Source organism: Anser brachyrhynchus (genome assembly GCF_964034855.1).
Source record: "Anser brachyrhynchus genome assembly, chromosome: 1".
NCBI lineage: Eukaryota > Metazoa > Chordata > Aves > Anseriformes > Anatidae > Anser > Anser brachyrhynchus.
The window spans coordinates 42,990,301-43,009,124 of NC_137694.1; the positions used below are offsets into that span (position 1 = coordinate 42,990,301).

General features: G+C 34.7%; 1 protein-coding gene across 7 annotated transcripts in view; it reads left to right on the top strand.

The window, feature by feature from the left end:
- PTPRQ (protein tyrosine phosphatase receptor type Q) overlaps positions 1-18,824 on the top strand; it is a 138,235-nt gene that overhangs the window by 32,584 nt on the left and 86,827 nt on the right. For all 7 annotated transcript variants that reach the window (XM_080584383.1, XM_080584380.1, XM_080584384.1 and 4 more), the window contains 11 exons: positions 459-685; positions 2,992-3,061; positions 5,377-5,576; positions 6,837-7,086; positions 10,466-10,594; positions 11,348-11,494; positions 12,716-12,888; positions 14,919-15,129; positions 16,870-17,022; positions 17,133-17,312; positions 18,095-18,202. In XM_080584383.1, the coding sequence (XP_080440509.1) occupies positions 459-685; positions 2,992-3,061; positions 5,377-5,576; positions 6,837-7,086; positions 10,466-10,594; positions 11,348-11,494; positions 12,716-12,888; positions 14,919-15,129; positions 16,870-17,022; positions 17,133-17,312; positions 18,095-18,202 (1,848 nt within the window). The remainder of the gene's footprint in view (positions 1-458; positions 686-2,991; positions 3,062-5,376; positions 5,577-6,836; positions 7,087-10,465; positions 10,595-11,347; positions 11,495-12,715; positions 12,889-14,918; positions 15,130-16,869; positions 17,023-17,132; positions 17,313-18,094; positions 18,203-18,824) is intronic.

Sequence of the window (18,824 nt, forward strand, 5' to 3'; positions counted from 1 at the left end):
TCACATAGTAATATCCATAGTTCAATTTATACATATAGTAGTAGACTTCTGAGATGTGTCAGAAAAATGTAGCCATATTAGACATGTATTGTAAGAGAATGCATTTTTCTTAATTTTTTAATTTAAAATCTGAAATGAAACTTTCTAGAATGTCTGAAATATTAAATTGACATTAAACTCTACTTTTTCCATTGAGATATTGAGCACTACATTTTTTGCATTCTTACAAAAGAATGTTCTTGGCATTCCAAAATTCATTTAATCATTTCTGTAACAGTACCCTAGCTTGAAAAAAAAAGCTTATTTTTAAATCATACATTAGTCTTTGGTATTTTATCTTATTTATTCTAGCAAATTATTTATTTTCTCTATAGTAACTTAAAGGTGTCTTTATTGTCTGGAAACTTAATTAATTACTGTTTTCTACATATTATTTATTTTGTTTTATTTTATTTTAGATCCTGGGCCCCCCATATTTCTTGCAGGTGAAAGAGTGGGCTCTGCTGGAATTCTGCTGTCATGGAATACACCACTGCGTCCAAATGGGAGAATTCTCTCCTATACTGTTAAATATAAAGAGGTCTGCCCGTGGATGCAAACAGCATATACACAGGTCACAACAAAACCAGATAGTCTGGAAGTTCTTCTTACCAATCTTAACCCTGGAACAACTTACGAAATTACGGTAAAAGCTTTATAAATGGCTTTTATTATTATTGAATTATGCCTAGTTTTACATTGTGTTAGGCTATGCTAGGTGCATACAGTGTTTTCTGAAGTGCGTTGCTAATTACTTTTGCCATATAACAAAATATATTAGTCAGGTATTTGTTTATTGTAGTGTTTTTTAAATACACTTTAAATAATTTCCAGCCAAAATTGTTCTAAAACAGTTAATTCTGTTAATGTATTATTAACATACAGCATTATGTGGTAAAGAGGAAAGGTTTGAATTTTCAAAAATGTCTAAGTCCTTCATTTTAATTGAGATCTTTCAAACCACTGATGCACTTTGGATGTTATGCATAGATTTCCAAAACACCTCAACCAGATCCAGAAAAGCGTGTTGGTGTGTAATTCTTTCTTTGATTTTAGAATTAAGGAAATAAGGAGTTTTCTTGCCTGAGTATGTATTTATATGTGGCCTGTAAACACCTTAGTCTGCTTTCCTTAAGCTCAAGTGTTTTACCTGGTGTCATGTCCTGAAATAAAGAAAATGTCATACTTTTCCATTTCCTTTCCATAGATTTTATTGCCTAGATATTCACGTGGAATATCTTCTGTGAAAATCAGTACATGTGTTTTCATGAGTTCTTTATGTGGAATTTGTTTGCATTGAGAATAGGGACTCCTGATCCAACTCTGAATTCTTCAAGAACAAATGACTTCAGATGGACAGAAATGAACTACTATTCTCATGGCAATATTTGCCATGCAGTTCTTCACCTGATTTCCTCTTTAATAAGAACCTTGGATAGGTGCTTCTTTTTAGTGTCAAGGATGAAATGAAGTAACATGTTTTAACATGCCTTTGTGATGCCAGTGATCCTTTGTAAAGGTGGTGTGCATGTGTAAGAAAGTAGATATCTAATGATGGCTTGCTATGGTAGAAAGGTTCTCAGGCTCACTGTGAATCTAGTAGTGATGACCATGTTGATAAAAGCCCCTATATCCACAGCTGCAGGAATATTTATTCTTTGATCTCCTGCCTCTGATCATCTAAAAAAATGAAAAGAAATTTAAAAATTCAGCTACTATTAAATATATATATATCATTTAGATTGTAAGCAAATTAATTCATCCAGATAAATAAGGCTATTAAGAGTTCAGTTTTCAATTCTGAGTACCTCAGTAGCACGCATGTGGGATTCACTATGAAAGGTTTTGCAAATTCACTTCTTTGCTGTGTATGATTTTTTTTCCTAGAAAAAAATGTACATTTTAAATCATACACTTATCAAACGAAGGCAAATTATTGCTATATATGGGAGGCTTTTCTTCTAATTGCTCATGCTTTAAACATTGATCTTAAAGCAGAATTTGACTCATGAAAGTGAGTTGTGACCCAACAACATCTGCCTAGCAGGAACCACATGCCTTTAGTCATGCATAAGTAAAAGTCTGTTGGCAAGCTGAGGACCGTTGCATTATCTGCTGCTTTGGTGGGCTTCCTGACTGGCTGACCTGCTAGCAACCTCAGAGTCAATAACCATTCATGTAGAAACATTTTTCTACCTCAAAGATGTAGCCAGAAAGAACCATTATGTTTTCCTTGTCTTGAGTAATTACTTTTTTTATTATTTTTTATTTTCGGTGGGGGAGGTGGAGAGAGGGTTGGTTGTGTCAATTAAAAGTACCTCTTGATTTTCACTTAGGTGAAAATTCCTTATTGTTTTAGGGTACCTGTTTGGCCTTGTTAAATTCCTTCTGGTAAATACTATGGCAGTACAACTGAGTGTAGTTAACTTCTTATAAGCTTTGAACATTCCAACCTGTTTGTGACAGTGCAGTCTTACTTTTGTTTCTTTATATCTGAAGAAGAATCATTTGTAGAGAAATAGCAGATAAAAGTGATGATTTGTTAAATGTTTGAGGGTTACAGATAATTTTGAACACCTTATTGATCATTTTGTGAAAACGTACAGTCAAGTGAGATGTTTCCTAAACTTCAGATAATTACTGGCAACATTATGCTTCAAAGCATGAACATTAATATTCCTTTAAAATGTGAATTACTGCTACTTGAACTTTGGAGAGTACTTGTGTTATTCACATAACAAAATTTGTCCTTTTTAAAAATTTCCACTTTTTGCTATAATGTCACTGTGTGGCAGTGGTCTCTAAAAGCTAATGGTACACTTTCATTTTCAAAGCTAATCAGTGTGTATAGCTAACATCTTTACTATGCAAACTTTTGTATGTTTCGTCCCTGACACTATACATCCTATAGGTTCTCTACTTAGACTTCTTTTTTCTTTTTTTTTTCTTTAGGTTGCTGCTGAGAACAGTGCTGGTCTTGGAGTATTTAGTGATCCTTTTCTTTTTCAGACTGCAGAAAGTGGTAATTTTAATAGACTTGTTCATTAAATAGAGCTGCTGTAATTTTTTCAAATAAAATATCCCTGACATTCCATGTTTTATACTTGAACAAATTTTGATACATTTTGAAGAAAATCACAATTCTTTCTGTATTTTCTCACTCTCTAGAAAAGGTGCATTTTGTCCTATTTTCTAGTAACAGCATTTAGGGTGTGCACATATGAGGGTTTCTCATATGCAAAGCCTGTTTCTTTCTTTTTTTTTTTTTTTCTTCCCTATGCAAGTTTCTAGGTAGGCTGCTCCCTGAAAGCAGGATCACAGGAGAGCAGAATGATCGCTGAAGCAGATCCATCAGCTGTTGCCTGCAGCAGTACTAGGAGACTGGGAGTACTTACATTGACTCCTTGTGTCAAGCTGTTATTTGGTTAGTGCTGGAATCAAGTACCTTTTCTAAGAAGCCCAGCACAGAATATATTCTACTAAGTTTATACTTATTAACTCTGAAGGAAAAAAATAGGAAAAGGCATAACTGAAATGAAAATTTGATTTGATGCTTTGGAAGAATAAAAAGAGATACAGTTTTAGTCTAAATTTCCATAATTAATTTAGTATTTGTGGTCTTGCTCTTTGGAGCACTCCAGGAACAGCAGAACCTTGGCCAAAGAGATGGCTCCAGGCCAGTTATGTTGGGATGAACAAGTCTCAGTGAAATATAGAATTTGTGCTGCCATATTGGTGACTGTCCCTCTGTGTTTAAGACTCACAGTTGGTTCTGTAGCAGGGCAAACTGCATAGTGTCAAACCTCAGTTAATGGCTAAATTACTACTCTGCAAGAGATTTCACAATGAGTTATGAAACCAAATACGAGAAGGGGTAGCGAATTTGCCTGGTGGAACTATGCAAATAATTTTTCTTCACTACTCTTTGTAATTCGATGGTCGTAGAAAACCAAATTTTAGTGGGCTCCATTTACTCATTTGACAGAGGACAACACTAGCATTTTTCCATATGAAAACATTAGCTTTTAACTCTTTGATGCTTTCTGCTCACATTTTTATTAGAAGTAAAAATGCTTATTTTTAATGTAGTTGGATGGTCTGTTAAAATTGTAGGTGAAAGTTATGTGTCACTGATACTACTTTTTTTTTTTTTTAAATTCTCCCTGTGATGGTTAAAGAAACCCCAACATCTTAATCAAAATAAACATATACAGTTTAAAATAGTAAAATTAACCAGAAGATAAAACTTCTTAAATAAAAAAGCTGTAGTCCAGGGGAGTAAAAAACAAGATCTATAAAAGAACACTATAAATAAGGCCCTAATTCAACAGGGCCTAAGCAAGAGCAAAACACAAGGCATGGAGGATTTGTCTCAGTTAAGCAGTGGAAGATCTGTAATTGTGAACATTTGTATATGTATATATTTTTACCCTTTTCTTCACAGTAGTAAGGGTGGCTGTCACAGGAACTGTTACTGCCCATGCTATCTAAACAGGGCTAAGTCACCTGCAGTGCTTTAATTCAAAGGAAAGCTCAGATAGCATGTAAAAATCTTGTTTAGATGCCACATCCCATTCCTTTGTGCTGTGCTTAATAAAACAGTTCCGAAACGAGGTCCTGGAAACTGTCATTGATACAAAGAACACAATTTTTGCAGTAATAATGAATACTCAAATTAAATTGAACTTTTTAAAGCTACCAAAAATCTGTATCCAGCTGAAAAGATCATGCAGGTAAAGTAAAATAGAACACACAATACTGTCATATGCTCTTAAAATGAGAAAAAGAGGTCAATATTTATACTTTGATTTTTTTTCAGTTAGAATAAACTTGTTTGCTACTTCTGACATGGTAGATGATTTACTTATGCAAAGAATATTTTTAAGTTTACCAAACTAATTACTATAATTATATTTGTCACTTAAACTAGAAGGAAAAAGACTTGGTTGCATATCACCTACTTTAAGTATGTTTGTGAACGATTGGTATTTCTTTGCTCTAGGGCAAAGAACCTAGAAATGGCATTACGAATAAAAATGGCTATTTTTTTCTAGTGCTTTGAAGTGGAGTTTAATAGATGATAGTAGAGTGGATAGTTGAGTGAAAAACTTATTCAAGCAGACCTTTCTTTCAATTGTTTAGCTCAAATGATTATTTAGAAGTTAAAATTAATGAAAACAGGAAAGCAGAAATCTTTGAAATATAATGGGTTCCTTGGATACTGTAGTACTAAATGATAATGAAATTCATTTTAGATCATGGTAGATTTGTTTCTGAAATATGTATTTCCTGAGAAGAAAACTATGTCTCACTGCTTTTGTTTGTTTTGTTTTCAAGCTCCAGGTAAAGTAGTGAATCTCACAGTTGAAGCCTTAAATTATTCAGCTGTAAATCTGATCTGGTTTCTCCCTCGGCAACCAAATGGAAAGATAACTAGTTTCAAGATTAGTGTGAAACATGCAAGAAGTGGAATTGTAGTGAAAGATGTCTTGGTTAAAGTAGAGGACCTTCTGTCTGGGAGGTTACCAGAATGTAATGTAAGTGCTATAAACCTTTTAAATTAGAAATAGACTCAAGCCGTAGAATATAGTTTTAAATTTGCATTTTGGGACCTAAAAATTTTTGGAGGCTTGCTTTTCAGAACAATTCCAACTTTGTAAAAAAGTTAGGCCCAAGGCAGGATGTAATGGGTGAAGGAAAACCTTTTCACTTTGGAAAATCAAGAATTCATTGTTTTGGTCAGTGAGGACACATAGAACTGTTAATATTTTATTTTTATAAATAATTTAATAATGCTTTGTATATTTTAAGTTGTGCTATATTTTGTGTATCAAATTTCAACGTTATTTAAATCCTCTTCATAGCAATGTAAAAAGAACTAGAATTAACAAAGTGATTTTCTAACAATGTTTGTAGATCAAGTTGATCAGAAATTGTCAATGAATGCTTATTTTAAGAATTCTGACTATCCATTGGATTTCAGCCTGAATTTCAACCAGTGCACACCTTTCAGAATTTCTTGAAGAACATTTTCCTTTCCAGCCCTTATTCTCCCTTTCTCTTTTATGTTGAGCAAAGTGTTGTGATGTAGTAGGATGTTAAATTGCCTAATTTCTTTTTCAGGATGCTAGACTTAGTACTTATTGAAAAGTGCAGTTTTTAGTGATAAAAATTTGGGTTTCAGATTTTATTTTCAAGATCATTTTAAGCATTGTGAAAGCTCATAACATTATGCTGATTTTATTTAGAACTGAGAGACTACCACCTACTAAATCATAAACATTGATTATTGTAATGTCTATCAATTTTTCAGAGCTGTCTCCTGACAGTATGGATCAGGAAACCCCTGTCTGGTCTTATCTGTTGCATATAAGTAGTGTGTGTATATATATATATATATAGAGATATACACACTATATATATGTATGTATACACAAACCACATATATGATATATATACATAGAAACGTATATGTACATAGAAAGACCTCTCTAGGGGGACTTCTTTTTGGAGAGATGGAGTCTGAATGCTAAAACTTGAATCTCTGAATAATTAAATGGAGCCTGTTCAATATGTTTGTTCAATAATGTTTGAAATCTTTTGGAATAAGGGCAGGAACTATAATATTGTCACTAACAAGATGTACTAGCAATATCACCTAATGAAATGATAAACTAATTTGGGTATTGAAGTATAAAAATAAGAACCAGTTTCAAAGGGTGTCTGCCTTTCTTGATCTATGTTTATTAACAAATGTGTAATTTCTGTTTATCATATTTCATATTTTGTCTTATTAGGATAACAGTGAATCATTTTTGTGGAGTACTACTACTCCTTCAACTACTTTTGGCAAATCCACAATTCCTTCAAGGACTACAGTTGCATCAAGTACAGAGGCATCTAGTCAAATGAGCTCTGTTTGGAATGAACCGATCAGTTTTGTTATAACTAACCTGAGGCCATATACCACGTATCTTTTTGAAGTCTCTGCGGTTACCACTGAAGCAGGTTACATTGACAGTGCAATTGTCCGGACACCAGAATCAGGTATATATTGCTTTCAAAATGAAATGAAGTTCTCAGATTTGTAGGAAAACATGCAAAATATCAACTTGAAGTTATGTTACAATATACTTCAGTCTGAATCTTTATCTGTATCACACACTTAGATGTATGTGGTTACCTAATTTTTAAGTTGATGAAATCAACTGAAAGTGCACATAATGTATTTAGCACTATCCAGTGGGTGGGAGTTCAGTTACTGTGAAAAGTTAAATCAAATATGCCTAGGATAGATATTGTTTTTTTCCTCCTTAATTTTATGAAAACTGAGGATAATTCAGGAACTGCAGTTATTAATGGTACAATGGAAGGAGAATTAAAAATTAAGGGAACAGGTATCAGGTATAATATTCAAAAAACATATGTATTGTATACATAGCAATGAAATTAAAGCTTTTTTGGTTTTGTGGAAAAACAAGCAGTATAGAGAAAACTCCTTTCCAATGGTTCCTCAATCTGGATCTGTTGCAGAAAGTTGTACAGTCCTGAAGAAATCTCTAATCACTAGGAAAGTTGTTTTTTGGAATATTCACAATACTTAGAATTGAAAGTGAAAGTCATCCAGGAGCAGAAGTTTTATAATTATTTAGGTAGTGGGCAACACTATTAATACAGCCATACCAAAAATGTATGTTTCTGGAAGAATGCTGTTCTGGCTTTCTTTTTACTAGTACATCCTGCTTTTGCCTGATTCAGTTTGATATTACTGTTACTCTTTCATACATCCAAAATTCATAGCACTGTTCAGATGAAAATAAATGTAATTCTCTTCTAGCACTGTTCATTTGAATGGCTTTGCTAGAATTAAAATATCCTTTGTTTTCAGTTCTGTCTGGGGATAATGAAGTTTTGGATTGTTTCTTTTCTAAGATTTGCAGGGCTGCTGTCCAGTTCATTTTTCATCCTATTAACATTCTAAGATAGGTGCACTGGTAATAACAAAATGTTGGGCAATGCTGGAAAGCTTACGCTGTAGGGCTTGGTTCTGCCAATTACACAGAAATACACAGAAAGATGTCAACCAAAGAGATCTTCAGTCCTTATCAGTACTTATTCTTACAACCAGAGTTCATCCATTAATGCATGGTCTGGGAAAAGGGAAGTTGGTTACTGGTTTATGTGGGTGGTGGTGTGCACAGACCCACCAGCACCCCCGCCACCAGCTTAGTAAGTCCTTCCTCTTAGAAGCACGCAAGTTTCTGGATCCACTTGTATTGGGTCTTTACCTCATGAACATTCAGGTGCTTGTTAATGTCCTTCCCTGTGAGTTCTGCATGCCTGCATGCTAAGGACACTTTTCTGAGGCTGATTATAGCATTGGCTGGTGATTTGTTAGGAAGGCATTATGAAATAATAGATGTTTTGCCTCATGATTTTTACAGTCTTAACTTTCCTTTGTTTTGGTGTGAAAGATGTCTTTATATGTTGGAATGTATATCGATCTATATAGCCTATATAGTAAAGCTATGATTTTAGGAATGTTGTTTTGCAATTGTTGTAGCAGCCCACCACCTCCTCCAGTATCAAACGCCATCATCCCGTCTCTCTGCAATTACTGAAATCCACTTCCCTTTTCCAAATGCCTTATACTTATGAGAATCTCTTTAGTGTCACACCAGCTAGCACCCCAAGCTGCCAGTTTCTCCTGTGGCCAAAACCTTGCATCTCAGTACACCACTGGATTGTCTGAGGTGAGGCTCAAGGGAGAGGAATTGATGGGTCATGGTTTGTGATAGCAGGTGGTGGGATGGAGAGTGCATTTGTTTCAAATACCACTTTGCTCATACAAGAAAATGACATGGATTTTTTGTCATACCCATCTGGCCGCACAAGAAATATCAAGATATATCCCTACTGTATAGTATAGTATAGCTCAGTGATGTTTTCTTTTAAAATGCTGAAAATTGTTTTTGTCCCTTCCAACCAGAATTTTCTGAGCCATGCTGAAGCTCTCCTATGTTCTTGACAAAGATGGTACCTTTCTGGCTTTGATTTTATAATAATGCATTTTAAAATGCTTAAAAGAAGTTACTTTTCTTTTAAATATGAATTACATTACAGCATATTCTCTGAAAACCCAGGATGCAAATATTTCCTTTGCTGGGATGGCTGTCAAGGGGAGGATATTTCTACAAAGAGAAAAATGTTTAGAACTTGAAAAAATGGTCAACTCTTAAAATGATACTTCAGAGTAATAAACAAATGTAGCTAATGCAGTTTATGTAACTCTAGATTAAGTAATCTCTGCTGGCGAATGTATAGCCTATCTTTTAGGAATAACAAGATTTTTCATTACTTTCATTTGCAGATGTTCTTATTTTGATAACATCCTTGAAGAAGAAAAAAATCTTGCTTTTTCTTGGTTTAGTTATCTTTAGAATATCATTATACATTTTATTATCTTTTCCAGCTAAGGAACTTTTCCATCTTCACAGAAAAATCAAAATGAATGGGCCATCTATAATGTAGTCAATATTTTTGGAAACTTCTGTGATGTACGGTAGTTTTTACAAAAAACAGAGAACTTTGTAAGAGTATTGTGTGAATATTTTTTGAAGGATCAGTTTGTATATTCACATTGGCTTAAATCTCATATATGGCATATGAAGACCTGATTTTCTTAGTAATTTGTATCAAGCAGTTTCAATAAGTTTACTTGGGTATGCAGCATTTTTGAAAATCAGGTTTATTTTAACTCTATATGGATAAAAAGAATTGCACCTCCTTTAGTTGTCTTTGGATTTGGTTTTCCATCTCAGTAATAATCTCTCTTTAACTTGTGAAGGTATGCTTTAGAAAGGAAGGTATGCTTTAGAAAGGGCAGGGATTGAATTCCATAATCACTTGAGTTTATGATTCATGTAATTTGTCTGAATAATTCTATGAAAATATAATGTGCAATGTTTTTGCAGTCTTAATCATTACTGGGTTTGCACTTTTGTATAATAAGGTATATCATTAGTGCTGTCAAAAATCTATGTGATGTACTCGAAATGGGGATAAAAAATGTTCATGGAAGAAAAGCTTGCCATTGTGATCTCTACAGTGCTGAGCATCACAATACTATTTGAGCATCTTCTGAATGTAATCTGTTTCATGATAAAGTCCGTGTTAAACCTGATAGAATCCCTTTATCTTTTAAGGATTATTTGCATACTACCAGCGCTCTTGATACCTTTTGAAAGCATAACTTTAAAAAAGAAATGAAACAAAAATCAGTCATTTTAATGAGCCGTCCTTTTAATTTAACTGTCCTTCAGCACATTTATTGTTTATGCTTAAAATGAATTGTCTGATACGTGGTTCTTGGAAACCCTAATAGAAATTATTTTATGTTCAAAGACTTTTTCCAATATTGTTTAAGTTCCAGAAGATCCACCACAAAATTTTGCCAAGAGCAACATTACAGCAAAGTCTTTCTCAGTGACGTGGGACCCACCAACCATAGTAACAGGAAAATTTGGTTACAGAGTTGAGCTGCATGGGCCATCTGGTAAGTCTGAATTGATGTTTTTGTTTCATTTTTATTTTTGTGGTTATTTCCTTACACTGGCACTCTTAGTGTCACTACCAGTCAAGAATGAATATTTGAAAGCATTGCTATCTATGTTTCTCACTATTAGAATCGTTAGTAATTCTTAGGTAACTTATAATGGGCAGGCTTCTCCCTTAAAAGGATAGGTACACAATTAAACTCACATTAGATATTCTTAAGAGTGGAGAAAATCAGCCTTCCTCACTCTTTCAGAGAAACGACAGGCTAAGCTCACAGCTGAATTAGGAGGCTTATATATTCAAATCATTCTCTATCTTTACTCTTTCCTCTTTCTCTTAAATATTTCTGGAGGATTTTCATCCTTGTGTATTATACAATCAACTATGTGAGTCTGTTTTGGTGTTTTTATATATTTTTTGTAACTCAGACATAGTTAAAGATCTTACATAACTACATATAGTTAAAGAAGTCAATGAGCTGTATACTAATGTTTTTATGGGATCATACAGGAAAAGCAAGTTGAATTAATTTAGAAACAAAACAACAACAACAACAACAACTCCTCTTAAAACCTATACCTCCTTGATTTTTTTTTCTTCAGGCATTCAGTCTTATTTCCAATGAGGTTGATGTCAAATTTTCAGAAACAAACTTCACTTTTCATCATCCTGGACAGTAGCTATATTCAGTGTAAGCAAATGGTGGATTGTTTTTATTTTTGAGCTAGATTCTCTTCATTTTTCATTCCAGGACATATTCTGGATAACAGCACAAAAGATCATAAGTTTGTATTCCGTAACCTTGTGCCATTTACAACATACAATGTGCATGTTGGTGCAGAGACAAGTGCTGGCGTGGGACCAAAGACTAACCTTACGGTTTTCACTCCTGCAGATGGTAAGTTTAAAGAAATGAAGTAAATAGACTGTAAATGATAACTGATATCAGTTTTTCCTTTAAAGCTATTTAGGTACCTTGCAACAGAAGGAATGGGCATGTTATATGAGTCTTGAAAGAGATGGCAAACAAGCTAATGAGAGAAATAGCTGAAAATTGATTATGTAGATTTATTTTTACTTTTTTTTTTTTTTGAGTTCATACACTGGCACTAAATTTTCTTGCCGTCAGAAGCCCTCAGAGATTGTAAAAGAAAGGTATTTTCTACCTGAATGGAAGTAGTGCTTTTTAGATTTGGTAATTAAATTGCAGGTCACCCTTGTAGTCGTTAGATGGCAGCAAGTGGTAGGGAAATAACTACGGGAATCCACCACGGCTGCTTTCTTCAACCCTAAACATCTTGTTTGAGTAATTTTCTCTAAATCCAGGGTCTCATACCAGTTTCTAAGGTAGCCACCTTCGTACAGTGTACCTCTGAGGCAGATGTAACACTGAGATCCTGTCCTGGGACAACCAAGTGGTTAGTTCTGCCCCAGAGCCATCTACACAATGATTTCAGTGTTTTGGCTCCCAATAGTTCACTCATCAGGAGACAGTCCTTAGCTCAGTAGAAATGCTGTTTTGTCTTATATATATGTGAGATTGTACAGAAATACTGCTCTGCAGCTGAGGATTCAACAAGAAAAAATTGAGAATCGCTATGTGATATATCGGTGACTTCAACATTATGTTTATGTTACAGAGCACAAATTTAGAAAAAATCTCTTAATCAGTGCTTGCTGCAAAGCTTGCTGTTAAGGTGTAACAGCAGCAGTAACACCTGTACTTATTTGGTGCATTTGTTCCTGAAGTATCTGCTTTAGTCAGGTCTCAGAGTCACTTTCCTGAGATGACCCAGCTCAGTACAGAAATGCTTATCTTCTGTCTAAACTCACTGTCAGAAGCCAAATATTTTGTTTTGTTTTGAGTGACATGTATTGTCTAATGTCTAAATTAACATCAAATATGCAAACCTTGTGGAAAAATGTGTGCATATTTTTAGAAATGTAACTTGTTTGCCAGAACGAACAACTGAAGTAACATTCTACCTGTACAGGAGCAACTCAGAAGATAAGGACATAAAATTTTATGAAGTCCCTATTGTACTTTGCTTACAGTGCTGAGAAAGCTTGTACTAATCAGAGATGTTTAATTAAATCAATTTTCCTCTTGAATATTTAGTCCCAGGTGCTGTATCAGATTTGCATCTAGTGGAAGTGGAAGCCACATATATAAAAATTGCTTGGAGGAAGCCACAACAACCAAATGGAATCATTACCCAGTACAGAGTTAAAGTGCATGTGCAAGAAACAGGGGTGACTCTGGAAAACACTATTCTCAATGGAAAAAATATGGTATTTAGTGTTTTGTTGGTTGGTTGGTTGTTTTTGTTTGTTTGTTTTGATACAGATTTCCTTGCTAGATTAAATTTGGTCCTCTGCCTTATTCTTATTCCACTCAGAATGTGGAGTTTGCCACCACAGATGAATTGTCAGTGCATTTAAATTTCACCTTCTCCATGCCACCTCTTCCTCTGGCTTTTTTTTTGTTGTTGTTGTTGTGTTGTTTGTTTGTTTTATCAACACTGCTATTTGTACTGTATGAAAATCAAATAATTTCTGGAGAAATTATGCAGAATTTCTTGGCTACTGAAGGCAGGGCACAATAGCCGTCAATCTTATTTTCCCTTCTAGCCCTTTAATTCTTTGCAGCATAATAGTTCTTAGCAGATCTAACAGTAGGAGTATGGACGTAGGTGCCTAGATCAATATATAGACACTCAAGCACAGATCTAACACATAATCTATGTTTTTAATGCAGAGCTCAGTGAAAGTGAAGGAGTTTGCTTTCAAGTTGAATGGTATACATTAAATAGAGCCCTGGAGCCAAACATTAAGGAGTGGGGGGAAAAAAATGAGGATAAGGATCCATTCATTAAACCAGGCCGGGGTCCTTGGAAAGTGAAAGTATATGACTTTACTGTGATACAATCTTTAATTATACAGACACAGAAAAGATGAAAATTGTCTGCACAGACATGCTTTAATGCAGGGATTTCCTTATTTTTGAGTTCTTAGTTTAGAATCACAGCAGCTTTATCATAGTTTATTGAATATAATTTTCTAATTAAAGAAAAAAACAAATCATAACAAACATTACCTCATTTGGAACTCCATTGACCGCACTTTAGAGCATCTACAGGATTTCAGCTGTTGGAAACACACTGATAATAGTACTCAACAATGTTTAGCTATGAAAGGCTGTTATCTCAAATGGAAAAGCCTCAGAGGCAAGTGATATTTCCATGTGGGTTACTATTTTCCTATAAAATGTATGTGAAAATGAGGTGCATATAGGTTTTACCTGTTGGTACTTAGGTGAGATTATTGCTGTATGTCTGCCTGTGGTCAATCCCACCTAGTTTTAGTGGTTAAAAAAGCTGCTTTGCCTTCTTTCCACCTGGGGTCTGTAGGGAGAGGGCTAATGTGTATTAATTACATCACTGTAAAAGCATCTCTTTCTGGCAGTGAAGTTGGCCATATGTGCAAATGGGGAGCGTTCACAGATGACAGCAGAACAATTTAGAGACACTGTAGTCCTGGATATGGTCCCAGATTCTGGAGAGGCATAATGATCTAGTGCTTACACACCATTTTGTACCTATGTTCTAGCTGTCTTTTCAGCTTTCTTTGTTCCTCTCATATTAGTTGTTACTCCCTTTATATCTACTCCCATCCCTTTCCGACTTTGTCTTTTGCCCACGCTGTCCTACTGACTTTGCCTCCCTTTCATTCTCCCTTTCCACATATTTACTCCCTTATTTTCCCTCACCTCTTTATTTCATTGCCTTCTATTTTTCTCCTTCTCTCCTCGTCTCTCCCTCACCCAAAGGCTACACAGGAATATTTTTCCCTCTGATCAACCTAATCAACCTGTTATTCTTTTTCTTCAGGAGCATTTGAAACCTTCTTGTCTATACCTTCAACCCTGTTTTGGAACATGTGTAGTAGAAATGGAGTCTCCCAAACTCAAATATGTCTTTTCAGTGTATCTCTAAGGATAATAACATTAAATTTAAAGGCCTTGCTCTAAAACATGGGAGCATTGCAGTTTTACAGCAATGTAAACCCATAAATTAAGAAATATTAAGAAATTTAAAAATGCATTTGCTGTTTTTTTAATTTTTAAAATGAACAGAAATGTTAAGCTACTAGCAACTGAGCTTTTTCATGAGAAATATTATTTTGCAAAGTTAATTACAATATAGTGTATAAATATTATTGCAAAGTTGACAAATACACAATTTATATACTATATATAACATGAATTAAATGATATAATGTTGACAAGATTTGTGATTTACTTATATCTTTCTAATTTTTAGTATTTGATCAATACTTTGGAACCATACATGACAAATGAAAACATCAAGCCTTCTCCCATTTCAAATTCAGTGGAAACAGCCAATGAATTATACGAAGGTTCAGCTGAAATGTTTTCCAGTATTCAGACAGCTTCCCCAGTAATATTTACAAGTGTATCTGGTGATAATTTGCCTGCTATAAATGGAGCTGCGGAATTACATTCTGCTTTGGGTAAGGTATTTTATTGTATTTTTCTACCTGCTCCTTTTCTCTAAAGGACCCCCCATCCCTGTCCCAGATATGATCTTTAGCACATGGTTCAAGCAAATTATGAATGGGTCATTTGCTGGAGTCAGATTTTTTTACTACTGAATAACTTTCTGAAGCAAATGGGAAGGCCACACAGGCAGGAACTAGCCCCTTGTCACCCAGCTGACCTTGTTCCTAGTGAAAGGAGCACCCAAAAGCCATCAGCCAAGCTGCATAGACAATCAGTTATTACAGTTGCCAAAGCAGGTGTGATTGTCAGGGATTAACATATCTCCAAGCCCTTCAGAGACCTTGATTTCTCTAAGCCTTTTGACTAATAGGTTTTCAAATGTCAGTGAAGGTAAATAGGTCAAAAAGTTACAACTTTGCTATATGGGTGACAAACAGGTGGAGATGACCCCATGACATGGTGATGTCATTAGCGTGTACACTTGTTCTGTATTATCAATGGAACAGTGTTTCTTTTCTAAGTATGGATATTTACAAATCATTAAGCAGGACCTAGCTGACAAGCAGGGGCTTAAAATACTACTACCATTTTTTACCATGAGAGTTTTGAACAGTAGACAGTCAATTTTTTATATTCTGAATGCACTTTTAAAATCACTGAATTTCTCCATATATACCACCGTCAAAGACCTGAATTATATCCATTAATGTAAACTACAGTGGAATTTTTCTTTACTATGTTAATCCTAAAGAATCTCCTCTGTCATACAGAGAAAGTGTACAGTGCTTAAAATGTGAGTGTTCTTTTTACCACCTCATTCAGTCTGAGCTAGTCAGTTGCTAAAATATGTCTATATTGCTGAAAAATTGATTTCAGCAGCATCTGTTGTAATCTAGCACACAAGTATTATAGTAGTTATAGTAAAGTTGTTGACAGCCAAGTTTTCAACAGTGCTTGCTGATTTTCAGATGCCTCCATTTTAATGCTGATCTTGCGAAACTTTTAACCTGATGCTCAGATACGTGAAGTACCCATACTTTGTCACGTTGCAGTGGCGTAGTGGCTCCTTGCACTAGAGGATTTTGACTAGCACAGTTGGATTGCTGCCAACTTTGAACTTTATCACAGATGCACTGAAAACTCTTTGTGGACATAAGCATAATTTCTTCATTTTGCTGATCCTGACTCTTCTGCTAAAAATACCAGAGTGAAGGGATATGTGATGGGAGCCATTTTAACTATAGCTGTTACAGCACAGTTGAGAGGGTAAGGAGGAGAGAATTTGTTCCTGACTTAAAAAACAAAACAAAACCAAAAATACCAACAACCTAGGAGCCAGTGTTCAAAAGTATGTTCCAGTGTTCCTAGGAAGTATACGAAGAATGCCTTTTCCTAGTTCCTAGAAGATTTCTTTTTTTTGAGATAGCTCTCAGTGTCAAGCTTTTAGTTCACTCCCATTTGTTCTTTCACATAGGCCAATCTATCTATTCTTCCTACTGTCTGAATTTCATACTTCATAGAAGACCTCTGAAAAGCAGAGAGGATTGCATACGTGAAAATGGACCTACAATAACCACTCCTTGATTATGAGATGCTGTATAACATTTTCTTTATATTTTTTTAATTGCCATGAAAGTTGATTCTTTTTGCAGTAAAATAGTTCAAGGTTATCGTGTCAAACTGAGTTTAGAATGCAAAAGCAAAAAAAAAGGTTTTCAAGTAAGTAACTATTTCTCTCCATTTGATCGCAGATAATCAGTATGCCATTAATATTTTGGCTGAAGAGCTGTTGTATGTTATAAAGGGCCTTGTACCTTTCACAGACTACACAATCAGTGTGTCTGCTTTCACTGCTATTGGAGAAGGGCCACCATCTGTTCTCACAGTCAGGACACACGAGCAAGGTAACCTGTAACTTAGAAATAGGTTAACATACGTACTTCTTTCATTGAAATTTTATTCTATTTTAAATAATTTATTTTGCTTACTGTTATATTTTTGTGTTTTGTTGAAGTTCCAAGTTCAGTGCAAAATATATCATATAAGAATCTTAGCTCCTCTTCTGTTTTGCTGTGTTGGGACCCTCCAGCAAATCCCAATGGGAAAATTATTCATTATACTGTTTATGCAATGGAGCTGGATACAAAAAGAGCGTTCCACACAACAACTTCAAACAACAGCTTAATTATGACAGGTACAGTGCCATTTGATAAGAAATAATTGCAAATATATTATGCAAAACCATTTGTTCCAACTTTATGTAATGTAGCCATTTATAAGGTAGATAGACCAAATCTCCCCCAGCCACACATAACACATCTGCATGCAAAAGGCAAGCAAAAGGCAAAGCTGGGACACTACTGTCAGACTTGTCTTCTGTAGAGAGGTGTACAGGGAATATGAGAATGGAGGAGAGGAACTACATAAGGCAAGTAAGTTAGCAAGTAGTAATTTGTGAAATAGATTTCTCATTATTTTTTCCTCAGCGTCTTCTTTCCACACAGGAAAATGTTTCTAAATTGATCATTCTTTTTCAGACTCAATTTTTTTCCCCCACAGTATTTGTATGCTGTTAATAATATATTTTTTTCTTTTAAAGTGAAAATTCTGATACTAATTGAAGAAAATGTATTCTTAATGGGGTTTCGGGCATTTATTTGTGCTAACCAATGTAATGCATATAGAATAAAAACGTGTATTTGTATGTACACGTATACATCTCTTGTTTTCACAACTAAATTAAAGCTATTTACAGGGTTGAAGCTAGTTGACTTATTTCAAAATCTGTTGATTTGACTAAGTGCTTATTTGACTCTCCCCAGATAAATGGTATTATACGTATTCTATCTTTTAGATGGCAAATGTATATCAAAAATCCTTAGAACAGCATCCATTTTAATAGTTTTATAAATAAGCTATGAGATGTTCAAGGAGGATCATCAGCAATAATTTGGTTTTTACATGGTTTTTTTTTAGGTTTAAAAAAATACACAAATTATAAAATGAGAGTTGCAGCCTCTACCATGGTTGGAGAAAGTGCTTTGTCTGAAGAGAATGATGTTTTTGTGAGAACTCCTGAAGATGGTAAATACATTGTTTCCAATGATGATTTGATTTCGTATTGAAGTTTACACTTCTTCATAAGTCTGGACACATAAATAAGGAGGGGTAGAAAGCACATAAATAAAACTAATGTTTCTCAAAATTGTTATTCTTCTATCAGTCAGTGACTTTGTTCAGCTTATTTTTAGGTAAGTGCTAGAAATAATGATAAAAGCTGCAGCATGACCAGCAATCCACTAATTTCTACTCTGATAGGCCAAGAGGTGAGGTAAGAAAGCTGCAGAGCTGAGAGCAGTTTCCTTCACTGAAAACAGTGTGTCCCTAGACCCCATCTAAACTATAATCAATTATCTTTGGGACTCCAAAATCCCCTTCCTTCTTCCCCCCGCTTTGGTTGTCATATGGAAATTAGGTTGTTTTTTGAAGCATCTGGAAACAGCAGCTTTCAATAATTCAGAAGCCATATTGATGTCTATAAGCAGAGCTCCTGATAAAGTGAGCTTTTTATGGTATTATACACAGTTATTTTTATACATGTTTGGGGCTTTAGTTCTCTCAAGAATGGTCAATAGTTTTAATGTAGGGTATAATACTACCTTATAAAGATTTCTGAGGCTTCCTTGTTTGCAAGACATTATTCGCA